This window comes from Corapipo altera, unplaced genomic scaffold (genome assembly GCF_003945725.1).
Source record: "Corapipo altera isolate COAL_440 unplaced genomic scaffold, ASM394572v1 49, whole genome shotgun sequence".
Classification (NCBI taxonomy): domain Eukaryota; kingdom Metazoa; phylum Chordata; class Aves; order Passeriformes; family Pipridae; genus Corapipo; species Corapipo altera.
This window is the reverse complement of record NW_020884879.1, coordinates 1,512,374-1,538,519: the sequence shown is the minus strand read 5'-3', so window position 1 is coordinate 1,538,519 and position 26,146 is coordinate 1,512,374. Positions and strand designations below refer to the sequence as shown.

At 45.9% G+C, this 26,146-nt stretch overlaps 1 protein-coding gene across 2 annotated transcripts; it reads right to left on the bottom strand.

The window, feature by feature from the left end:
• Positions 1-6,073: 6,073 nt before the first annotated feature.
• GATA6 (GATA binding protein 6) lies at positions 6,074-25,696 on the bottom strand. 2 transcript variants are annotated; one of them, XM_027638709.1, is made up of 7 exons: positions 25,612-25,696; positions 23,347-24,275; positions 19,836-20,002; positions 16,404-16,529; positions 14,927-15,014; positions 14,685-14,791; positions 6,074-6,582 (listed from the first exon to the last, which is right to left on the bottom strand). In XM_027638709.1, exons 2-7 carry the CDS (start codon positions 24,254-24,256, stop codon positions 6,415-6,417), a joined length of 1,566 nt encoding a protein of 521 aa, XP_027494510.1. In that variant the 5' UTR covers positions 24,257-24,275; positions 25,612-25,696; the 3' UTR covers positions 6,074-6,414. The 2 variants fall into 2 exon arrangements, with proteins under 2 accessions (XP_027494510.1, XP_027494511.1); XM_027638710.1 differs by lacking the exon at positions 25,612-25,696 and having other exon boundaries at positions 23,347-24,972.
• Positions 25,697-26,146: the final 450 nt, after the last annotated feature.

Sequence of the window (26,146 nt, the reverse complement as noted above, 5' to 3'; positions counted from 1 at the left end):
TGCCAGAGCTCCTTCCAGGCTCAGAAAAGGCCAGTTTCAGCTTCTTGGTTCTCAGGTACCTTGAATTACAGTGAGCAGAGCCTGCCCATGAGCAGCTCCTAAAGATGCTGCAGTTGAGGCACAGCATACCTCCCCTCCATCAGGCCTCCTTCCCTCTCCCCTCCACAGGCCCCTGGCCAAATACACACACCCTCTCCTGTCAGCAAGGCCACTCCTGGGAGGCATGTCTGCCAAGCTTGTGCAAAACCCCTTCAGAGTGGGAGCACTCACCAGGATCTGCCTGGCTGGTTTGAGGCTCCTCTCTACTGCAAAGGGATCAGATGAATGACCAGCCAAACAGACAAAGCTCATCCCCACCCTCTCGTGCCACAAGACCGGGTCCTCTGCAAGCAAGGCACAAAAAGCAGCATTATTTTAAGTGTTATTTATTCCCATGAGAGGAACGAGTAGAATTTGGATCCCAAGTGGGGTTCAGTGCACTAACAGAAACCTCCCATCGTGCTGGTTTTTTTTTTAAATTGCTACATTCGTAAGACGACCCACATGCCTCTGTTCCTTCTTCAGGCTGTGGTCTTCACAGCATCGAAAGGTCACAGTCTGAAGACCTGCAGACCGCAGTCTTCAGAGAAGGTTTCCTTCCTGCTTCTCCAAGAGCAGGGGCTGTTGAGCAGCCCCTGTCTGCTGTGCCATAACAGGGGACAGAATTTCATGTCTTGTTTGTTCAACTTTGAAACATGGCCTTTTCTTCTGTAGAACTCAGGTTGTATTTAACAGGAAACAATAAAGATGTGGGACAGTTTTGGAGAGGAAGTAGCACGTTTTAGGTAAGCAAAAAAATAATTACTTATGCTGAAACTGGGTCAAAACACCACAGTGTTTACCACGGCTCTCAGGAAGAGTGCCATAGTTTTTTTAATAACAACAAAAATTCAAGATCTCAGCATTGGGTCTCATCCCAAAAAGTAATACGGTTTCAGACAAAATGGAAACTAATACAGCCTATAAATCATGATGCAGCAGATGTAACCTACTCAGTCCTGAACCCAGTCACTTTTGGTCAGCTAAAGCTGGTCTTCTAGCCAGCTTTGTTGCAATGGCAACAAGAGATTGAGCACTCGTCTTCCTCCCTTGCTATTGCTCCCATCACTAATTATGTTCGCTGTTTCATCTGAAGCTAAACGACCGTTTTAATTAATCCAGTTTCACGTTCTGGCCACTGGATCTTGTCATGTCTTTCTCTACAAGGTCAAAGGCCTCCTAACACCTATCATTTTCTCTCCATGAAGGGACTTACTACACCAGTCACATTTTAGTCTTCCTTTAGGTATTCTAAGCAGACTGTGGTCTTTAAATTTATCAAGACTAGATATTTCCCCCAGTTCATCAATCATTTCAGTGGTTCTTTTCCCTACCTTTGCCAATTTTTAAACACTCTTTTCAAATGTGGATGCCAGGTCTGGATGCAGCATTCCAAAGTAAAATTACCTCCTTACTCCAACTCACTGTTTTCCTGATTCTTTGTTCAAGGGGTAGATTAGCGCTTTTGGTTACAACATTGCTTTGACAACTCTTGTTTGACTGTGTATCCACTCAGGCACCTAAATTTATAGGTCAAAGGTTGGACTTGATGATCTTGAAAGTCTTTGCCAATCTAAATTATTCTGTGATTCTGTGAAATTCTACTCCCCTCTCCTATATATGATACCAACTTCCATCAGATCTCTTTAAGGAAAGATTAAGAAGTGTTTCCAAAACACATTACAAATACACAGTGAAGACCTCAAGCCTTTTGCAACATGTGGAGCAGAAGGCACATGAAACTGCTCCTCAAGCCCTCGGTTTCCTTCTCGCTGGCCCACTGCAATAACCCTTGCCCCATATTTTAATACTGAATTCAGTGTGTTTGACACAACCCTGGAATGTCCAGTGTATACAGATTTAGGAACTGGAGGATCTGTGAGGAATGAAGTTCATGACAGCTGGATAAAGGAAGATCTGGAGCTGTGAGTAGACAGAAGAGTTGAAGTCCATTTCGGGTTTCTGCAGCCTATGCTCAACTAAGGCTCACAATAGCAGGGGCAGGGTGTTACTCCTAAATCCCTTCTTCTCTTAGATAGAAGCAGATGTTACATTATTTTTGTGCAGGAACAGATACTATATTACTCAAGTTCTATACAGCAAATCAGCTACTTTGGCTCCTTACTTCACACACAGGTCCTTGCCCACTGATCATTCACATGAAACAAAGTCCAGTTGCAGTTCTAGAAACAGACAGGCACCTATTACTCCCTTTGGGCAGCATCCAAGGCTGCTTCTCTTTGCTTTACCAACCAAAACCCAGCAGCTGTTGCACCCTCAAGTACCTCTATAGCACTCAAACCATAGCAGTATACACCCTCAATGCCATGCTGAAAAATACCACGTTAGGGATTTCAACTTATTTCAAGCAATTTGAACAGGAAAAAAAAATTACGCATGAGGGTGTCAGGAAGACTACTAAAACAGAATCTAGGACCTAGGGAATATTGGATGCCAGAGTGACACACGTGGCCAGGAGCAGTCTGATCTTGGGGGGCCACCCAAGCAAATTTGAGCCTTCAAGTATTGTTTGGTGGGGGACCCTAAAGCAGATGCTTTGGGGCGCTGGCTATTTAATTTTTACCATTTTCAGAGAAAAGGTGCTAAAGTGACAAGTAGCCATATGCCTTCTTTTCCCCCACAAATGTCAGTTCTGAAGCTTCATGACAGTACTAAAGAGATGCTCTGGGGTCAATCTGGCTTGTTCAACCTCACTAGTAACCAAAACTCACGGTCAAACTCTTTCTTTGTTCTTTCTCAGCCCACCCCAGGGCTGTCACTGAAGAGAAATGGGGATAAGAGAGGAAAGCAGGGATACTGATGGTGTATGAGCCACAGCAAAGTCCAGCTCACACACTCAGAGAGCTATGCCAGCTCAGCAATACTAAAATGCAAAAAAAAAAAAAAAAAAAAAAGAGAGAAACTTTTATTTCATCTAGGAGTAGCAGCTCCAGCAATCAGTACACTTGGTAAGTAGGGATGTACTCTTCTTCCAATCTTTTTCTATGTAAAATCATAACAAGGCACCTGGCTTTCAGCTCCTCAGCACCTATACAGTAAGGCAACATGGTGCTGCATCCCCCTTTACTCTTACAGAGGGTTGAAAACCTGATAGCACTGCTTCTGGTCCAAAGAGGCAAAGTATTCCATTCTTGATTTTTTGATGGAAAAAAAATTGGAAATACCTTCCCTATGAAATATTGGGGGATTTCTATGCTTTTTTTCCCCCTAAAAGAGCATTTTCATTGTCAGATCCAAGAGGAAGGTTCATATGCCCCCTGCAAGACTTACTACCTGTAGGAACCACCCTAATTTAGACCCTGCGTCAAGGTGGTGCTGAGAAGGGAGCAGGGCCTCCTAGGAGTGCTCCTAAATTGTGCCACAGGGTTTCAAAGCAATGTGGCCTTCCACAGGCTGCCAGCAAGAGCATCAGCAACCAGCAGCACAAAACTGGAACACGCTGCTCTAAACCTCCTGTTTTATGATAACTCCAAGAAACACAGATCTGACATACCCAGCAAGTATGAGTTATGTGCTAGGCTCTTCAGAATAGGCACACCAAATTTCACCCCGGCAAGAAAAAGGGAAATAAAAAAGGATGCCGACCCTAGCTAAGGCTGAACACTCTGCAACACCACTTAGCAACAGCTTACTGGAAAATCACAAGTAAGGGCATTTTAGTCAATAAATGCTTCAAAACGAAGGATATTCACCCTCTTCTCCACATCTGTTGCTTTCGAAACCCGGTGTTTCTCTGCATGGCTCACCTTGCACTTAGATAGGTATTTATTTTTGTAAATCACAAGATCCAAGGCCCCAGGCCTAGCAGGGCTGGGGTACCTGGCCACATCAATCCACACGCAGCAAGGATGTGAGGTAGCCCAGTACTAAGTGTGGCACGAGGGTCACGCCAGGAAGGATGAGTGATCCCCACTCCTGGCTGGCCACAGCAACTTAAACCCTAGGTAAGGCTTGGCCTGACTCCTTTTTGCTGTTTTCCTGCTGCAGCTGTACAGCATCATTCATTCCATGGTCCTCACAATACCCCTGGGGTAAGGAGGTAGCCTCAATGGCGAGGTTTGAAAACCAAGGGGCAGATTCTTGGCTGGTGCAAGTCAGCACAGCTTCACTGCAGGCCAAGGAGCTACCATAATTCACCTAAAAAAAGATCTGGCACAGAGAGGCAAAAAGATGCATTGCAGCCACTCTGCAGGTCACTGGGTATGGAGTTTGGGCATCCTGGCTTCCCAGTCCAACAGTACTGGTGACATAGCTGGAAATGTCATACATGGCAGTAAGTCTTGCTCCAGTCAGCTGAACAATGAAGAAAGAGGACCAGTTCTCAGAGCCAGCAAAAGGTTTTCCACTTCCCTCAGTATCTAAAATTCACTGTCTTCTCTTTTCAGCAGCAATGCCATCAGTTTTTGGTGCCCTTCCCCTTTGGTCACCGGAGGATGCCAGGCGGGCAAAGGCTCTGCCACTCAGCAGTTGTGTCTGCAGTGGGTGACATTCTGGTATTTGCCCACTCACCACTGGGTAGACCCTTTAGCTATGGTGTGAAGGCCAAGAAAAACCATGATGGTCCTCACAGGGCATGGGCTCAGTTCCCCAGACGTCAGAAAAATCTCACGTGTGCCCAAATCGAACTTATATTCATAGGTGAAGGCCCTATTGAGGGGCTTTTGAGGGTATATTCAGGGAAGCTGCAGAAAAGCCACACACAGTGCAGACTTAGATAGACAGAGCAGGCACTTCAGCTGGAGACCTCTGGGCAGCCATCAGACATGCCGCCTGTATCAGGTACATTTCCATAGCTTTTACTGTAGCTTAACAATTGTGTCTGAGACAAAGGAGAAGGCACACTGTACAGGAAAAAAAAATCCCAAAATGATACCCTTTTATTTTTAAAGCTCTGATGAAACAACTTTCCAAATGACATCCCACTTAAAAACCAATGGAAACCAACCTAACTATATGTCAGTCACACTATACAGATTGCATCCTACATTTTCAAGATGCCTTCAAGATATCTTCTGTAGTATTTACAAATATATCAGTTAGGTAGTAAAGGTTCATTGCAATTTGTTTCTTTCCAGCACACAGTTACTCAATGGCAAAAAAAGTCTTGGGGATGCATTTGCATTTTTGTACAACACTTTTGAGCAAATGGCTAGGGCAATTTTCCTGAGAGAAGGCTTGTTCTTTGAAACTCTTGCTTTAACAACTGGAAATACAGAAAGTGGATGCATTTTTGTTGAGCTAAAAAGCCTAAGGATGCCTAGTTAAGTTTTTCTTTTAAATTACTTACGTACCATTAAGTTAAAATGTTTACATTCATTCGTATAAAAACCGTTGTTAAATCTTATGCAAATGATTTAACACTGATTGCTGCAACGCAAATTGCACTTCTTTAAAAAAATTATTGTATATATGGAAGAAAAATATCTGATTGCTACCCTGTTTACAAATTTCGACTGACTCTATACAGTTCAGCCAGAAAATACGAACTTTCATAAATCTCAGTCACAGTGTACTTTAAAAGTTATATCGTAGTCTTGCAAAGTGAGTAAATATCTTAAACCAGGAAAAAACCAACCCCAAAATCTCCTTAACCAGCTGGACCTTGTGGGACTTGTACCAAACATTGTGATTTCTTCCAGGGGCATAGCTGGGCTCTGAGGAGCAGAGCAAGGCACACTGAAGACGGAGGGCAAAGGAGGAAAGAGGTCTGACAGGGCGAAGATATCAAATGTTCAGTGCAAGAAGTCTGTGCCGACTCAAGCCACACGCACTTCTGTCACTCATTAAAAAGTATCTCACTATCTCTGGTAATTAAAGTCTTTGCTACTTCCTCCCCGACAATGATGGCTTCCACCAAATTCTTAGGGGAAAAGGCGATGAGAGAGTGAAAACAACTATGCAATCAGAAAGGCAGCGCTGCTGGGTAAGTTGAAGATGTATTTCTGGAACCCGTCAATAGGTCTAGGTCTATATGTTCTTTTTTTTTTTCTTTTTCTTTTTTTTCTTTTTCTTTTTTTTTTAATTTGTTTTGGGGGTTATGAGGGTTTTTTTGAGATTGTAAGGCTGCATTAGCTATCCTCTGGTGGTCATTTACTTTCCCTATATTTTTCTTGCATAGATGAGGAACTGGATGCTTTGGCAGAGCCTCTTTCAGAGGTTGAAAAACACCTCTGCCACCAAGGCTCAAAAACTATTTCAGAGGAATGGTCTTTGCCAGCACTCTTGCTTCGGCTGCAACCGCTCCACAGGAGAAACTGTGTGTGGACGTCTGGGGACTGCCGTGCAGCACCAGGATCCAGCTTCCCTCACATCAGGTCATGCCAGAGCCAGGGCACACCAGGGATCCTGTCTCACAGATGCTGTCACTTCAGCCGTGGAGGTCAGGCTGACTCCTGTGTATAGCCCATCTTGACCTGAATACTTAAGATTGCTGCTTTCGGGACTGGTGCTCTCTCCTGGGCCAGACATCACTGATGAGCTCGCCTGGAGGGAGGGAAAGAACAAAGAGAGAGGCATTGAGCAGGTGAGCTTTGCACACACCGGGCGTGAGTGAGAGCACAGCAGGCCCAGGGCACAGCCATTATCCCAGGATTTCTGCAGAAAAACAGGGTTTGCCCTCTGCTTGCCCCTGTGCCTCCAAATCCTGAAAAAAACCATGTGTCAGCATCAGCCCAGTCACTGAACCCTGTTGATGGGAGAGATATCTGTGTTTGGAGAGGTGGAAAAGAAAGCACGTGAAGCACACAAAACCCTGGAAATCAGACCGTGGTGAAGAAGCCCGTGTGTGTGTGTGTGTGTGTGTGTGTGTGTGTGTGTGTGTGTGTGTGTCCCGCTGCCCCCTACTGAAGAGACATAAGTGACAACACCAAAAATGTGATCTGGGAGTGGTGGCACCTGTAGTTTTTCTTCCACAATTGGAGAAGCCTGATACATCCCAATTCTCCAGCAGTACATATGGAACACCTCCTGGAAATCAGCCTTCTTTGGGTCCCTCAGACCCTGAAATGCCTAAAATCATTCCTCACCCTTCAAAATGCTAGCCACGACCACTTCATCCCTGGACACTAAAGGAGATGCTCTTTAATCTCCGGTGGAGAAACACTATGCCTTTGAAGCAGGAGCCTTTTTGTTCTGCTGCCTATACAAGATAATGTGCAGGGGAGCCCTGGTAGGCACGAAGATGAACCTCTGAACTGCACTGGAACCAGTCCATTTATTTTCACAGAGAAATGGAGAGTTACAAAGACAAAGGAACAATCATTTTTTCCATGAGTCTGAGCAGACCTACTAAAGAGGAAAAATTCACTGTGCCAGACAGAGAAGGGGCAACATTTTCACCTGATAAAGGAAATGTTTAAGAGCTGACTTCATGCAAAATTAACCCTTGGATATGTCAACTTTAAAACCTTAATTTACTTGTTAATGGATAGCCTTCAGATGAAATTCCTTAAAAAAAACCTAGGCTATCCTAAACTGTGACTGCAGAAGCTTCCTGCCTGCTGTTTAAGTGAAAAGTATACATATTTAATCATTTTACAAGAGTAGAGCTCTTGGCTCTCCTGGACCTGTGCCAAGCTAGCAGTCCTGACACAGAAAAAGCAAGGTTTCATTTATTCAAAGGTAATTTCCAAATGGTGTAGTGCATGATTCTTTTTGCCATGCTTAACCCAAGGAAAACCTCACCTTCTGAAAGAGATTCTCACTGTTAGCAGTAATTTTTTTCTGAAATAACACAGACTGCAATATTTTCTTTAGCTTTCATTAAAATGACTGACAGCCACTACTCTTCCACCCAGACATCAACCCCAATCCCACTCCACTAGTCACTACCCAGAAACGCAGAGAAGGAAGGAAAAACTGCCTGTCCTCCAAAACCAGTCAAATAGCTCTCTCAAATATACAATTGCCAACCAATGATGATGAATCTCTGTATTCTCTTTCCCTGTGACTGTGCATGGAGAATTCAATGAGGCAGGTTCCATGTCATCCTTTTCATCTGGTTTTGGTCTTGCACCAGCCTACCCTTCCAAAGCCTTTTTTTTTTTTATTTCTAATACAACAAATAGACTTCTGTCAGCACAAAATACATAATTTTTAACAGCTTCAGAGTTGTCTCCCCACCTTGGAAGAAGGATTTAAATTAGTGTTGAGCAGTGTTTGCTCAACTTGAGCTAAAAATACTTAAGAGCTGCTTTGAAAGGTTCTCGTTTGCCCGTATTTGCCACTGTTGTTCCGGTAGGCAAATACCTTATCAGTACCCGTTTTTTTCCAGGCTTGCAAAGTGTAATTCAGTCTTTTCCTGATTCAGCCCTACAAAGGTGGCATGCATGGACCCACAGTTTCCACGTGGGATTATCAGGTACCCCTCCCTCGGGCACGCCAGAAGGGAGGACATGGAGGCACGTCCTGTTTGAAGACTGCCCATCCCTGCCCAACCAAGGCCGGATCCTGGCTCTGTTGAGCCAGAACGGGCAGGACCTGGGCAGGACTGCCAGGCCTGGAAACCCCACCCCGGTAATGTCATGACAAATCCAGGCAACTTGGGCAGCTCCCAAAGTGAGACATGGAAAACAAACTTTAGCTCATGAAAAGGGACGTGACTGAATCATGGCTCTGTTTCTGAACCTTCCTACCTCTACTTTTACTTCTCCAGCGTTAAGGGATGGAAGATGACAGAAGTTGCACTTAGTTATTAGAAGACATTTGTCACCTAGAATAAATAAACTGAACAATGCTGCTGAAGTCAACAAGATCTAATTCACAACAACTGGCTCTATCAGTAAAAAGGTAATGCATTTCTTTTCATTGTTGAAATCTGGTGATAGAATAGGTAATCAATTGCTGGTCAGCTTCCTGAGGAAAAAAAGAATGAAGCCCATTGGGAAGACACTGCCTCTCAAACAAACTGGAAGGTTGTGTTTGTATCTGCAAAGATTCTTTTTATCCAACCAGCGGGAGCTGGTCAGGAGTCATTCCCCCGGAAGGTTGTCCAGATCAGAGGACGTGCCCACCATGTGCACAGGGAGACTTCTGCTAGAGCCACAGAGGGACTCAGACACCTAGATCATACCCAAACCTGCTGTCAGCACCTTGGAGCTGAATTTATCCCTACTGAAGCTGCTCCAGATCAACACCAGGCTGCTCAGCCTGTGCTGGTCAACATCAGCAGCTCTGGCTGAAAGAGTCCTGCTTTCTTCCGTCTGCTCCTTTCTACACCACCTGCCCACCACAGAAAGTAGGGAGAGAAGAGAGACTCTTTTCCCTGTGGCTTTCTCCCACACCTCCACAGGCAAGAGGGAAATGCTCTGGGCAAGGATAGCTGGAGGGGGTGGTGAAGGGCCTTGATCCAGACCTTTGCACTACCAGATAGACCTCTGCTCTATCCATTTCACAGGTTCAAAATGCTCCATGAATTTTGGACATTACACTAAGTCTGTAATAAGCAGAGTCTCAGCTGAGACTCTCTTCCTCCTCAGTTAGCCTAGTTTAGTTTTGCTACACTTAAATGATAACCATAGTCAGCCAAAACACATTTGCAAAGACTGCTTTCGCACATAAGATGCTGTGCCAAACAGTGGAGTTCCTAATTTTCCAGCCTCAGCCTCCCTGCAATAACTGCCATCCTCATCAGGAGCACATTTTCCCAATACTGTCACTCCCTGGTTTCTGAAGAGCAAGTCTCAGCACTGCAAAATGACCGGTTTTTTTTCTCATGTAACGACCCTCTTAGTACACAAAATTGTCATTTCTCATTAGTCCAGTTGATCCTTTTGTTTATACGGCAGACGTGTAAGTTTACATATCTTCTAATCTCTCCTTTGTATTATAGCAACATAAATCTGTGGTTAATACTTCATTAATTTCCTAAGGGAGGCAACTTCCAGCATGGCTTGGAAAACTGATGACCCCACTGCTGTCAAGGGCTGTATGAGTAACTGACTTTATTGCTTTGGCAATAAAACAAAACCAAGCAAAAGGTATGTGTCCATATGCATATAGAATTTTGGGGTAGAAGGAAAAATACTTTTTCCTTGTTTTTCCCTACTGAAACAAAAAGGATGGATTGCTTCCTTCTGTTTCATACAAAAATGAAATGCTCTCTTTTGGATACAAGTACACAGAGCAAAGAAAATTAATGACTCCATGTATGAAACTGGGGGGGAATAAAGTAGCTTCCCATTTTGTTCAGGAGTGAGGACTAATGCAGAAGAGGTAGGAGACCAAGAAAGATTTAAATTAGAGTGTCAGATCTCCCACAATGCCCTGTCTACCACACTATTTGGTATGGTTGCCATGTTCCTCATAACTCCTCTTGATCTTATTCCACCTGGTTTAGATAAATATTTATTCATACCAGGACTGAGGCACCGTGTTCCCATTTTCCAGATGAAAGTCCTACCAACCATGCTGATGAGTCTTTCTCGTGGCAACTGTCTCAATGGCTACAAAATTATCCTATAACAATTGAAATCTTATCGTCAGATAATCTGAAGAGGACATTCAACTTTCCAGTATCCAGGTGGCTAGTACATTGTTTTAAGAGATCGAGTCTCTGGTTCATCCAGACTCTGGGACATACTGCCTGGAGCCTGATTCCCCTGCATGAATGTCCTACCCACTTGCTGCCTGAACAGGAGCTAACAATACCATCTCTAACCAGATAACGAATCTTCTTCTGAAAACAAAAGAAAGCAAATACAGGAGAAGCTGTCCAGATAATCCAGCCCCATCTGTTCGGCGTTTTGGGGACAGTTAAAACTGTGTTTTCCTCCTAGCTCACCACCTGCCAAGGCCATCTCAGTCAGCTCTCTTACTTCCCACCCTAAAACACCAAAGAGCCAATCCTCTTTGGTCTTGGAGGTTGAGTAAACCTCCAAGGGAAGTAAGTACTTGTTTTACCTCCTATGTTATTCTGTGGTGTGTGATTATGGTCCTTCTGAGAAAGCTCCAAACTGGAGGCAAAGGACAGAGGAAAGACTTCTCAACGAAGAGCTCCCCTGGTGCTGCTGAGCCTTTCCTGACATCAGGCCTGGCTCAAGGAACCTCCATGTCCTGCCATAAAAAGCAGATTTTACAGCAGGTTTCATACTGCCTTTTATCCTAATAAGGGAATAAAGTCCTTCTGGTTATCACAGTTGTTGGAGCTCCTGCATGGAAATGGACAGGTTTGCACTACAGACCATGTCCTTTGTTTAGTTACTTATTTGTTGGAACTTTTCTCTGTACAGTTTCAGCAGCATCAAAGGGAGACCAGGTATAGATGCAGATGCAGACTGCCTAAAACCTTCAAATCTTTTTACAGGGATGTAAAGCAACTTCATATATCATGCAGCTGGACCCTTTCCATATTAGTAACACAGGACACCCAGTACTTATACTTCTTAGGAAAACAGAAATGGGCTTAAATCCTAGATCCAGATGTGAATTTGGCAAATAGTCCCTTTACAATGGAACAACAAAATGTCTCCGATCCAAACACTTCTATACTTTTGGATGTTTGAAATCAACTTTGCCCTCACAAAAATTAATTAATCATATCTTTTAAATGTTTAAACTTCAGTTAGAATGTAAAATCAACATTTAAGGTTCTTGCTAATTTGTCTCAAAATTGGCATCATGTAAGATTCCCTCCATGAAATGGATATTCTCAAAGACATCGTCAAGAGTAATTGCTGCCCTTCTCTTTTTCTGCCCTCTCTTCTTTATTTTACTTTAAGAGAGATAAAGAAAGGTAGGGCAAAAAGTGAATGTTACTGACACAAATGAATTCTGCTGAATTTCATTTCCATTAGATTTCTACATAACTGGAAACTTTTTTGGCAGCCTCCCATAAAAGGCATAATAAATTGCTTTTGTACCAGTACAGGAATTCATTTCTCTGTTTCATTTAGCAACAATATTGCTGTGAATTTCACACAACAGTTTCTAAAACGTCATCAGATTTCTCTGCCTAATGTCAACCTGGCATTTTTCCCCTCTTCACAGAATAAAGGCTAGAGAAGTGAAAACAGAGCAAAACAAAAACAAGTTGCCATGCCTGTTGTGTAACGTGGGGAATGAGCCAGGTTTTCTCTTTCCAGCAGGTGCCCGTGTTTTGGCTATGTCACCAGGACCAGTAACTGGAAATCAATGCTGGTCTTGTTAAAGTGACCAAAGATTACAGAGGGTTTTTTCCCTCCTGACATAACCTGGAGAAGTTTATTCTCCTTGTGCAAAGCCATTGCCTATTCTAGGAATAATTACAAACCTTTGACCTATCAATGGATCAACTCAAAAGGGAAAAATAAAAATAATCAAGGAAAACAGAAGTCTAGTAGAGTATCTTTACTTCAGCATGTGATCAGATTACAGGCTGCCTCACTCTAAAATGCTGACACCCCTTTACTTAGGACAACTTCAATGGGCTTTATGAGTGCTCAGTCCCTTTCATGGGATTTAGGTCCCTAAGAAATTATTTTGCATGCTTTGCAGTCAAATTATGTCTGGAGCAATAGGATCCAGTCTTAACAGCCACCTCCTTCTAATTTCAACCTCCAGTCTTCCCGATCCTCAGTGCTTTGAATTACAGATTCTTGGGCAAAGCCAGGAGCTCAAGTGAAGAACATGAAGACGTCTTCATTTACATAGTTACAGGGCTGGGGCGGAGGAGTGGGAGATCAATAGCCCTTCACACAGTTTGGGAGGGAGTCTGGGGGATGCCCATATATTGGGTTGCTGCTGCAAATTCCCCTCTTCAGTGTGGCATAGCCTCTGTCCATTACTTCCTTGCATTGAAATTTTATACGACAGGGAGGGTATTTGCAAATGCTTTGCATATGCAAGGCACATCTGATCAAATCGTGGTGAGGAAAAAGCTGTGCAGGTTTTATACCCACAAAACTCCACACAGCAGAATCATATTAAAAATGGTACTATTACAATTCTAACATAAAGATTATTAATAACATGTTTGATATACTTTTCTAGGGAGAAGGACTACAGAAAGGAAGTCAGGCTTTAGCCAGCCGAGAAGGCAACAGCACAGTGGAAATGGGATCTCATCTGTATGGCCTCTCCTTTCCCAGGCAGCACGTGGCCGTGCTGCCACAGCCTACACCACTGCCTTGGTCTCAGCTGGGATTGTGCCTCCATTTCTACCCATTATATAAATCTCAACATATTGCTCAGGGTCACTGGTACCGTTTAAGGTAATGTAAGGAAAATTTAAGGAAAATTTGGCTACATTTTTTCCTTTGCAAATATTAGGGGAGAGCCTAAAATAGTGTGTAGTAGTTCACTGGGGAAGTCTGGAACTCATTCTGAAACTGAAACAGTTCACTTTTCAGTTGGTCTTTCTCTTTCTTTGATGTGATGTGTTTATTTTATTGGATTGACAGGGTTTTCTCATGTCAAAGACAAGCCCTTTTAGTAATATCCTAGTCTCATAGGATCCAAACCCCAAACCCAGTGCCCCTGAAATTGGGTGGCCCCGTCAGTCCACAAACAATCACATTTACTAAAAAATGGGTTTTTTCTTCCCCTTGTACAATGAAACTTTGCACATCAGAAACTAAACTATTGAAAGTAATTTGGATGTTGGGAACGCCAAGACATTGAAAAATAGTTATCATAAACAATGTCTTCATCTTATTAATAAAGAGCTACAGAAAGCCACATTAGGAAAGCTTTTCAAAGAAATTGTGTGGCAGATTAAGGGATACAGAAGGTTGAGAAGTGAGTGTGGATACAGATAAGTCTAGCCAAGGGGTTAGAAAATAATCTACATGAAGCTTCACAACTTTAGCAGTAGTATTTATCCCACATGCTAACTGAGTAAGAAAGGAAGTTGAGATGGTTAGAGTACAAGACATAAAATAGAAACTAAAGCAGGGGATGATCAGCAGTCCTCTGGTGCCACTCTGGAGCTCAGTGCTGCCAGATGCTGAGCATGTGACCCCTGAGGAGCTGTCTGTGGGGAGAGGGCTGAACCACTGTGCACTGCAATCAGCAGGGCACTTCAGCCTGATTTCAGCCGGGTCTGGATTGAGATTTAGTCACACATTTTAGTTTTACAAAAAAGCTTTTATGATTTGCTTCATACAGCAGGACAACATTTAGCTGGGGTTTACCAGGTATTCAGGATAATGAGTAAAAATGCATATATATATATATATATATATATATGAAATAGCTTTTGAAAAACATGCAGCAGTGCCTGGAACTATAAATTCTTATCAAATCATATCAGAAAAAAAGGGGTACATGCACAATTGTTTCTTGAAAGGATCGGCTGGGCATGATTTATTGTCTTCCCTCCTAAAGAAAACCTTTGAAATTAAAGAACCTGAACATCTCGAAACAAAATGTCTGGGGTTAAGCTGTGGCTAACTTAATCATAACAATTATATAGATCTTAATAAAGAGGTTTGTAAAGTACTTCAGCTTGTCGCTCTGTTTACAGCTATATGTGATATCCTCTGAAAATCTTGTTCCAGTATCAGCTAACAAAACTGGAAAGTTTATTTAGATTATTGTTATGCTAGATAAGATAAAAGCTGTGATAACACTGTGCAGTGATCAGCCTGCTTACAGATACAGACACTTACCCCAGAGGCTGCAGTCTGTGCACTGGGAGAAGCAGTTTTGCTACAGTCATCTGAGTTAGTAGAAGATGTGGATGTTGGAGTCATAGGAACTGCAGTAGTACTGGTACCTGAAAGATTGGGAATTGGTATTAAAAAGAAATATTTTCCAGCCAGGGAAGAAACAAAACCCCTGAAAATAAACAAAAAAACCCGAAACAACTATAAACTACTGCCATTACACTTTCTTCTCTTTTTATATTTACCAGAGCATGCCTTTGATTTATTTATGTTCTTAGGTTTTCTCTTCCTCGTCTGAATTCCTTCTTTTTTCATAGCAAGAGGTCGGGGAACCTGAAAAAATTAAATTTCCACACCAATCATAGAGTTGCATATGTACCCCAATATCAAAAATCAAAATACACTACAAGATCAAGTGTGGTCTTTGAAAATGCCTCTATAGCAACTCAATTTTTCCTATGCCACAGTTCAGATTTTATAAAAAATTTGCATTTTATTTGGGCAAAGCAATGGTGTGGTTCAAGGGAAGTTTTAGCTGAATAAAAAAAGTAGGGAAACTTCTTGATGTAAACTAGATAGAAAAACAGCATACATTTAGGGAAAACCAGCATCATTCAGGAATAGGTCATAAGAAATTAAACTGGATGGGGTATATCTGATCTTTGACTGTTTATTTCAGTCAGTTAGAAATTATCTCCAGTGCCTGATTCTGGAAAGGAAGAATGCATATGAGAAGAAAAAATACTCCTCATCCTGTGGACCAGCTGCACAAACCAGATCATCACCAGTAAATGTCTTAGGATGGAACCTTTAGGCCATAATCAACTTAGTAATTTTTCTTATAAGCAGTTCTGCCCCAATACAGATTTATATTTTCCAAATTTATATTTATACTGGTAAATTTATACGTGCTCAAAAATAACTGTCGTGTTCTGTGTCATCACAATGATAATCACTATACAGATAAAATCTATTTAAAATATATTTTAACTTAATGACAACACCAGTGTGGGGAAAGACAATTCAGGTGCATGCTTACTATCATTATAATGTTTAAACCAGTGACATAATTTACTTTTTTCTTGAGGCCTAGACCATGTCTCAATCACTCCTAACGCCTTTGCTCTTCAAACACTTTTTGCTTGACCATAACGCAATCCACAGGGGTATCACCTAAAATATACTCTATCACATTCAGGATAGAGCTTTTTTTTTCATCTTTTATTGCCTAGCAAAGGCTGAAATTGCATTTAAAGTTTTGCTGGCATAGCTATTGCTTGAATTACATCTGAAGTTTTGTTGGCAAAGCTATGAAAAGCTGTCTTATTAAAGGTCTAGGGTTTTTCTCCCCACTGAAGAGCTGTTTTAAATCCCAGTGGCAAAAAGACCTCTGCTGTTCATTCAGAGGTCGTTACTTTATAAAAATTTGTTGAGAGACTATAGTGGCAAACACATAACTTGTCAAAAGCACAGCATGCTAAAGTGGTATAAGTATTTTCTAATGTCACACAATTTTCAGTTGTTTTATGCATCGTTTTTTATCTCCATGGCCCAAGCCACGAGTCAAGACCATTAGGATCAACAGAAACATCTCCCTGACTTGAGGATCCTTAGTGCCAGCCCCCAAAGACCCCAGGTACCTGCCAGCGGGAGGACTCCCCCCCTTCCCCAAAGGAGCACCAGAGCTGGCAGGAAATCTCCCTCAGCAAAGCAGCCACTTACCCCATGGAGCTTCATGTAGAGGCCGCAGGCGTTGCAGACGGGCTCACCCTCCGCATTCCTGCGCCACAGGGTGGTGGTCGTGGTGTGGCAGTTGGCACAGGACAAGCCCAGCCGCCGCGACGAAGGCTGGAGGTAAGCACAGGCAAACGTGCATGAACAGGCAGGCAGGAGCACATGGTTTATGTCTTTATGGTTTATAAGAAGTACTTTAACACATGGTGGGGATGGTATGAGATTTTTTTTGTCATATCTATCAGCAACATCCCGGAATTAGGACAGAATTATCCTCATTTCAGAGAGTGGAAAGCTGATGTGAAGAGGTACTGAGAGTTTGCAACCCCAGGCAGTCACGGCAGAGGCACAATTCATATTTGGGAGCTGCTGACCCAGAGACCTGTGTTCAGACCTCCAGGCATTGGTTCTTCTTCTAGCAGGACAGCGAGGAAACATCTCCATTATAGCTCCATCCAGCTGAGGAGAAGGCACATCACTCCTGTGCCGCCTTTCCAGCCAGTTCAGTGCACTCTCCCCTGTGTGGTGGGTGAAGAGTCAGCTCTGATCCTGCCACTGATACTCCCAACTCATTGGAAAAAATCAGTCACTTTAATCACCTGCCTTCAGTGGCACTGCAGCTGGGAAAAACTTTCCTGGGCATCCGAGGGGTAACACGTACAACAGCATTATCTCTGTAAAAAGATCTTTTTATCATCACCCATTTTATCCTCACACAAAAAGCAATGTGCCTTGGGAGCGTGTTTTACAGAGCAGAGCTTCCCCTCAGCCAGCAGAAAAACTGGAGGGTGACAACAAGGTCCCCATGGCAAACAAGCCATTTATGACACTCTTCCGTGGAGTCTGGAGCCAAGATGAAGCAATCTTGTATCAGAAATAACCGTATAACCTAGAGCTTTATGGCCGCAGGCTGTATATTATAAGCGAAGGCAGTCCTCATAAACATGTGAAATGAAGGTGAATGGGTTATAAAAGTTCCTGTAACAAGTGATCTCTTTTACGTTCATCACAAGCAAAGAATTCCAGCTACATCATAAATCTAGTCTTTTTCAAAGTATCACATTGTCAAAAAAAATATAAAAAAATCTGTGTCTGGCAGCTGAACAAGTTTACATGGAGAAGTCAGTTTTAGAGGATTGCATTAATCTTATTCTGACTATAAAGCACCTATAACTGAAATTACTAACTTAAGGGTACAATGCCCTTCCTCTTGAATCATTTACTGCTGGGTTGTTAGATGTAACTGGGTCACCTTTGATACCGCAGATCTGCCTGCCACTTGGGAAACTGATAAAAATGTTTTGAGAATGAAGAATATTCCAGAGCAATAACTGAGTTTCTTTAACTTTATCTGTTTGAGTGTCTCTAGCAGTAAGCCACCATTTTACACCGCAGCTCCAAAAGAGCTCCAGATTAAATACAAATTTTGTAATCTTGAATCAGTAATCCATTATCAATCGCAGTGAAAAGAAAACAAACCACCCAGTCAAGTGTAATATAGGCTGAAGTACACACATATAGTTTTTAATCTTAAAAATCCAAGTCTCATGAAATTTTTGACCTCGCTATTAAATATGTATGCACACAGTGTTCAAATCACACCCTTGATTCAATATGAGTTTTATGTGCATCGAGTAAAAGAAAGCTGGTCTTAAACACGTATGCTTCATTTTCTTTCTTTGCTAGTGAAATGCTGTCAGATGTTTCACTCTGTTAAATCTTTCTCTTTCCTATGCAGCCTGGTATAAATCTTCATATATTTTATTTCAATAGCTTTAGCTTATTCTCGCATCTAAACAAACAGGGGAATTTTGGCATGTTTTGAAGCTAAAATGACTTTTCTGCTGCAGGAATTTTATCAGAAACTTCGGGGCAATCTAAACATATTTAGCGTTTTCAAAACATTTTCTCTTCTCACCTACATATTTCCACGGTTGATTTATAGTTATGGGCAGGGTACTCGGTAGGGATTGTTACGCAGAGCTATTTCAGAGTTATTTCGCTGAGGTGTCAGGCTGAAATCAGGCTGTAGTCTGACTCTGCTTTAGTCTCCTCACCCCCACCCCTCCTCCTCCTCCTCAAAAAAAAAAAAAAAAAAAGAAGAAGAAGAAGAAGAAACAGAGAAATGCTAGAGCCGAGTATCAGCTACTTGAAATCTGCCTTGGGCCAGGGTGCCACGGACAGTGGGGCTCTGATGAGTGAGACAATTAGCAGATCTGTTCCCTCCGCTGCTGCCTTTGTTGCCCGTGATAACACCTTGTGTCATGAAATTTACTGAACGACCAGACAGAAAAAACGGGCACCTAGCAGTAATTAACGTCTGGTTTAAAGTTAAATTAACTCTTTGGCTTAAAAAAAAAAAGGTCTTTAAGCAGGGGCGGTTTGAATCTCTAGCGCTTACTGTCTGCTCGGATCATCGTTCGTTTTGTTTCCCCTCGCTCCGGTAAGGACCCTAAATTCAAACGGTTGTGAAATAAAGAGCGGTAGACTTTGTAACACAAGGAATACAGTCAGGGAGCGAAGCAGCTGGCATGACTGAAAGGCGCTTGAAAAGCTGAGGGGTTTGATACACTGTCTCCATACACAGGGGTCCAAACATCAGCTTGGATTATACCGGCGTGATTTATTGTGGCTCGCTCGGTAACAGCCATTACTGAAGAGCATATTCTTTCTCGCTGCTGACCTCCACCCAGATTTGCTAAACATAATGTGCAGTTCCCGCTTGTTAAATTTTCTCCTTGCCTATTCAGTGCCAGCCTGAGTTATAAACAGGGGTTCTGGTTTGTACTATTTATTTCCCCCCCTAGTTTTATGAGGATATTTTTAGAAAAATTGTCGCTCATTTCTTAGGACTAAAACAAAACAAAGGCTATTATCATTGTTTAAACAATTGGTTTTCTTTGAATTATATACAAAACTTGCTTACATTCCCAAGGATCGAGCTGTCAGCAAACAAAGCAGGTCTGGAGAAATTCCTAGCCCTCTGAACAAACACTTTCCAACCTTGATTTTTTTTTTTTTTTTTGGAAATGCCCAACATCACCAGCACAAATTTCTTCCAAGTCACTGAAGCCCCCCTCACTGATGGGGTTCATAGCTCAAAAAAAGCCAGGCTGGCCCATGCCCCGTGTGCAGTTCCCTGGGGAGGCAGAGGGCGATTTCGCCAGCACGAGGCCTGAAGGTGGGTCCGAAGCGGTTCCCAGAGGGCGGCCAGCCCTTTTGCTCCTCATCGTGACTACTTTAGCGTGCAAAACTGGTCAGGAGCCCCACTCGGTTTTGAAGCTGGGGAGACCACCAGGCTAACACACTCTGATTGCTCTCCCACATCCTTGCCCCCCGTTTCTCCCTGGCTAGTGCTCACTGGGGGTTCCTTGGGGCCCAGCTCCTCTCGCCCACCTCCTCCCCTCCCTCCCCACTCACCACTCTCTTTTGGGGCTTGATGAGGGGTCGGCTGAGGCCGTTCATTTTGGTGTAGAGCCCGCAGGCGTTGCACAGGTAGTTGCCGGTGCCATCTCTCCTCCACAGCGGGGTCTGGATGGATCCGCAGTTGACGCACTCCCGGCTCTCGGACAGGTCCTCCAGCAGCTCTGGGAGGCAGAAGGGAGAGGCGGTGGGGCACGGTCGCAGGCGGGCACGGAGCCCAGCGGAGCACCGCGTAGCGCGGCGCCGAAGGACTGGCCCCGTGCGAGCAAGCAACCGGCGCTGTTCAGCCCTCGGAAAAGTAATTCCCCGGCAGCGACGGCGAATACGAGGTGATTTTTTACAAAATCCATCCCCTTTTTCCCCCTTTTTCTTTTTTTTTTTTTTTCCTTCTTTTTTTTTAAATTTACCGACCCCGGCGCAGCCTTTGCTTTCCAAACCCCCAGCGGAATCGGTGCGCCCCGGGACGGGTTGGGGGACACCGGCCCGCCGGAGCGGTCACTCCAGGCCCGCCTTGCACTCACGTCGGGATTTGGCCCTTGGGAAAGCCGGCCGGGGTCCGCGAAACCCCCGCCGTGGTGCCCACCGCGTGGAAAGGGAGGTGCGCTTGGCTTTTGAGGGGAGCAGAGAGGGGAGTTAGATGCCTGCCAGAATATCCAGTTGCAGAGCCACCCTGGGAGCCGGATATAAGGAGTGGTCGTTTTGCCCAGTATTCCCCATGGTCGAAGTTGGGCAAGAACTTTTTTACCCCGACTCTTATTTTAAATGCCTCGCAACTAGTAAAGCTTTAAGTTTAGAGGTAGAGTTTGAGGCTCTGGTGTGCCAAGGCAGCGACGGGCAGCGACCACTTTGCCTCGGCTATTTGGTCAAATTCGAGTGAGATGGTAGGAAACGGAGGAAATGGAAAAATACGCGGTATTCTGCCTCCTGCTTTCATAGTTACTGAACACTGAGAGGAAAATAAGGTCTAAATGCACGGGGAAAAAAAAAAAAGAGAGAATCCACCTATAAAAGCTGACACCTTCACCTCTGCGAATCCCTGTTCTGATTCAACTCCCCATATTTCAGGGAGGGGAGGGAGGAATAAACACGGTTTTTACATGGACGGTGCCACGTTGTGTAGAAATAAAAAAAAGGAGATGTTTTTTCGATTTCTACAGCAGCTTTCGAGTCGAAGCTGGGAATGTCTGTTTCAGACTCAAGAGCTTCATCACTGATTGCTTTTTCTTTTTTTTTTTTCTCCCTCCGCTACCTGCTTTAATTCATCATTGGTTTATTCTTTTACGTTTCGCCGTATAGCGAAAAAGTGCTTATAAACCTCGAGCAGCTCTGGACACAGGGCTGAGGTGCCACGGCGGGCATTCAGCTGGGAAAGAAGCGCCTTTTGGCCCGCACCCACCCAAATACTTTTCTCTCCTCTCTTCGTTTGCAAATTATTAGGCGCTAAAGAGGAACAGGCACACGGCACAGTGCAGAGAGCACAGTTCAACTGACACTGTCAGCGTGTAGCTCTTAGCACATCGCTAAGATTAATAAATCTTTGCACTAAAAGCGCCATAGAAGACTAATCAGGAAAATGCTTAAGGCTTCGAGGACGCTGGAAGTTAAACAGTTATTTTTCTCAGCTATTTACTTTATAACATTGCCTTCGTGCCTCCAGAAACAAATTCTGCAGTGACAATAATTCTCGGGCATTTAAAAAAAATTTTTCTCTTACCACGTAATACATTTATCTTCAAAGAAAACAAAATAAAGTTCTAATGTTAGATACTGTTTTAATATCTCTACGAATAACATTAAACAAGCTTTGTCAAACTGTCTAATAGTTAGCCCTAAAAAATATATTTCCTCTACAATTTCCCTGACAATTTTCCTATAATTTTGAAAAGGGAGTACGCGTGGCTTCGGCTTTGCTGGCGCGTTTTGCACTGTAGGACCAGAAAACTAGCGTGGCCCAGAAACTGCGGACTGCTTTGCCCCGCGTTACACCGCGATGCGGCTCCACTGACACCCGTTCTTTCCCTCATCGAAAAATTGGCTAGCTCGTGCCCCACTGGTTCCCAGCACTGGGGAACAAGGGCAGGAGAGAGACCCCCGGGACCAGGGGAAGCTGGCGTGTTCCTCCTCGGCTGGCTTGGCACTCCTGCCGCAACCTCCTCCAGCGCCCGCCTCCTTCCCTTCTCTGCTCCTTCTTACTCATCCTTCTCTCTCTTCCGCGAGATTCTCCAACCCCACGTCTCTCCCGGAAAAAGAAAAACAACAACAAAAAACCTAACAACGAAAACCCCAACAGATTTATTTTTCCTTCATCGTCTAGTTTTATAACTTTTGGAAACTGAGTTAAGAACTCAACTTCCGTGTCACCCCGAGACCCGGCTTTTCTTAGCACCACTATTTCTCTCTGTTATGTTATTAAACACCAAGTGGGAAGCTTAAAATGCTTAAATCTACCGGGTACCATCGAGAGAAGGGACGAGCATCAAGTATACCCCTACAGAAAGATAAAAAGCCATGGGATAATTATCCACAACACTACACTGAAAGAAAATCACGGTGTGTATAAAATATACCCACCTGGTGGGTAGTTTACGATTAAAGTGAGTGCTGATCAAATCTGTGTATGCGCGTGTGTATGCACACACACATATATATAAAAACATATACATAATTTATATACATAATATATAAAAATATGCATAAATACCCACACACACCTCTCTATACACCTTTATTTATACATACATATATATATTCTAAAGCTAAAGAAACTGCAATAATCGTTAATCTTTCTACCTCTGACTAAATCATTGCAGCTCAGCCTCCACTTCTACAATTAATTTAATGAAGAACTTCCAAGTTCCAAGAACTTCCCACACTAAAACAAAAAATAAGAACGGGACACCTCGGAAACGAAAGCAGAACCCCATCAGGAGGTGTTGTATTTAACAGCAGTTTATAAATGAGATTTCCTAGTTCATATCCGAGGTTTTGCTTTGTTGCTTTTCTCTTTTAACGAAGCAGTGTTTTGTAGTTGAAATAATCCAAAATGGGTTAAGGGAGCCCTAGCAATTTTCGTTTACGCTACAAGAAAAACAAATTTGCAGTGAATTTGTCACCATTTCTCGGCCAGATAACCACACATAGGAAAAGGAGGAACACAAGGGTTTGGAAAAATTAAAAACTAGGTTTAAACCGGGCAATTCCTTTCGGGATCTCTGGGTTTGTAACCCCGATCGCCGTAGTCCAAACAACGCCGTTTTGGGGGGCTGTGTTCCCTCCTAATCCAACACAAACGACGAGAGCTACCTTCACTCCAAAAAGCCATGGTGTCGGGATTGTCATCCTGCCACAGGCACCAGGGCCGCCCCACGCCGTCCCACCTTGCCAGCGAACCCCGCGCATTCCGGCACCCCCGTGGCACCTCCAGCGGGCAGCCCTGGCATGCGGCGACCCTCCCTGCCCTACCCTACCCCGCCCCGCCCTTGCCCGCGCCCCCGGCGACGGGTCCTACCTGCGCTGGGTGCCCGGACGGGGATGGGGGCGGCCCGGCCCTGGAGGCAGTGCAGCATGGAGTTCTCGAAGGGCGCCGTGGGCCAGGCGGGGGTGAGCTGCGGCCCCACGTAGGACGTGTAGGGCCCCGGGTAGGAGCCATTGAGCGGTCGGGCCAGGGGGCTGTACTGGTCCCTGGCGCCCAGGCTGTTGCTGTAGGCACCGGGCTCCCGGGAGGCCCCGTTGGCCACCGGCGGGCTGGGCGAATAGGGGAAGCGGCCCGAGGGGTGGGAGCCGCCGCCGGTGCTGTACGAGGGGCTTTCCGCGGCTGGCTGGGACCAGACGGCGTGGCCGCCGCCCGGGTGGCTGGGCTGGGCCGCCCCGCTGCCTTGCAGGTACGGCAGCGTGGGCAGCATGGAGCCCACGCGGGTCGTGGGCACGTACACGGGCGAGCTGGGCGTGGAGTGCATGAAGCCTCCCGGAGATCCGTCGTAAGGCGTGGGGCCCTGGGCGGCCGAGATGGCGAGGGTCTGGTACATCTCCTCGGGTTGCTCGGCGCCGAGGGCGCTCAGCTTGGGGCCGCGGCTGGACCAGATCAGCTTGTTGGTTTGGTCTAAGTCCGCGAAGAGCAGAATGTCCTCCCAGCTGAACCGGCCGGAGGGGTGGGGGGCCCCGAAGTGCACGTAGGGGGCGAGCAGAGACCTGCCTTCGGCGGCGGAGGGCGGCGGCGGGGCCGGCCGGTGACTGTCGTCGGTCTCCGGCCGAGGAGTCTTGGAGGAGCCGCGTTCACCCTGGGAGCCGGAGGAGGACGAGGAGGAGGGGGGCGAAGGAGGAGACTGGTGCGGCTCCCTGGTGGCGAAGGGGCAGGAGGGAACACCGGCGTCCGCAGCGCACCGCTTCACCGCGCACCAGCCGCCTTCAGCCACGGCCATCCAGGTCCCCTTCTAGCCGCTGGGTGTGGATGGGATGGGGAAAGGGGAGGAGGGGAGGAGGAGGAGTGGAGATGGGGGTCCGCAGGGCAGGGCGGGGAAGGAGGACACAGAATAGCAGGGAAGGGGGGGAGAGAGAAACAATAATAACTAAGTTTGCAAACAGGACAGCCCGTCTCCCTCCCGTAATGAGATTCATCAGGGCTTATCTGGACCCTCTGAACGCTTAATCAGTCATGTCGCCTCGGCGCTGTTGTCCCTCCCCCCGGAGGTATGGGATCAGGCAGACCAGGTCAACACGGGCCGGGAGTCGCCAGTCCCGCAGGGCCAGGGTTGCGGCTTCGACGCCGCTCCCCGCGCTGCGGGCGGGCTGCTCCCTTCCCCTTTCGCATCCCGGGCTGCGGATTTGAACATGAAGCACGCCGGGGAGAGGTGGGCGGGAGGGCGTGGGGAGAGAGGGGGGCGAGGGACATTTTTCCCTGTCTGTGCCGCAGCCCCTTCCTTGGCTGCTGTCGTTGTTATGATTATTTCAATGAATGAGTCATTTGACTCGGTTCCACCGAGAAAACAATTAGTAAGGCGATCCCTTTAAGGTTACTTCTCCGGAGAGCAATGTTAGCTTTTCCGCGCATCGCCTCGCTTGTTTGCTTATTTCCAGCCCAAGGTCACGGAAAGGAGGAGAAGGAGGAGGCAAAGGCACCCCTGAGACGGGAGATGCGCACGGCCAGGCGCCGAAGTGTGCGCGGCGACGACGGGACACGGACCGGGGCAGGGGCCGGGCCGGGTGGGATGTGCCTGCCGCGGAGGCTGGTGCCAGCGGACAGTCCTGGCTGAGGGCCTGCCTCCAGTCCGAGCGCAACTCTCGGGGCTGACACCCGTCCCGAGTCGACTGGTCTCAGTTCGGAGCCGTCGGCATGAGAGAGGCTGGACAGACAGATGGACACAGAGCGGCCGGTGCCCAGCCTCAGGGAGAAGGGGCAGAAAGTGAAAGGGGACGCGGAGAAGTGACAGCAAGAGAAGCGGGCGGTGAGGCTCTCCGCTCTCAGCCCACCTCGGGGCTCTTCAGATAGCCAGAGGCACAAGAATACAGGACACACACAGAGCCACAGGCAGACAGTCACCAAATACGTCTCTCCCTCCTGCGAGGTAACTGGGAGATAAGGCTCCGGCAGATAAGGGCTCCAGGCACCGGCATCGGATATTTGCCCACAGAGCTCCCCCAGGGCTCCCCCAGCAAGGCACAGCCGCCGCTGCGCCGCGCTGCCCTCAGAGTGGCCGAGGGCGGAGAGGCAGGAGCAGAAGAGCGAGGAAGAACAAGGGAAATCGCGGCGAGGCAAGAAAAGAGAAGGGGGCCAAACCTGGTGCCGATGCCCCGCATGGGGCCGGGGCGCGGGGCCGCGGCGGGCGGTAAATCCAGTGCGGCGGGCGTGAGCGGCGGCGGCGAGTCCGGCGGTGGCGGCCGCCGGTTCATGTATAAAAAGGAGAGAGGAGGCGCCTCTCGCAGCCCTGCCGGAAAACTGCAAGCAGCCGGCCCTGATTGGGCTCGGCCAGCCCTAAACAAACACGGGACTCCGCAGGGGTGCCAGTCCCGGCGGCCAGCCGGCCCGCCGCGCCGCAGTCCCGGGGGTGGGGTGCCCGCAGCTACAGGGCTACGGACCCCTCCTTGGGGAGCGGGAAGGAGCAGAGAGGGGACTGCCCTCCCAGATGCCACAGTCTTTTATCTTCCTGTCATTGTTTCAAACCATGACATTTCCTTTTTTTTTTTTACCCAGAAATAATACACACTCTTCCCTCCTCCCCGGATAATATCTTCTTTATGGTGAATATTCAGCGTTTTGTTTGGTTTTTTTTTTTTTTCTTCACACCTCTCGGCATCGCAGCGAGCATCCCCTG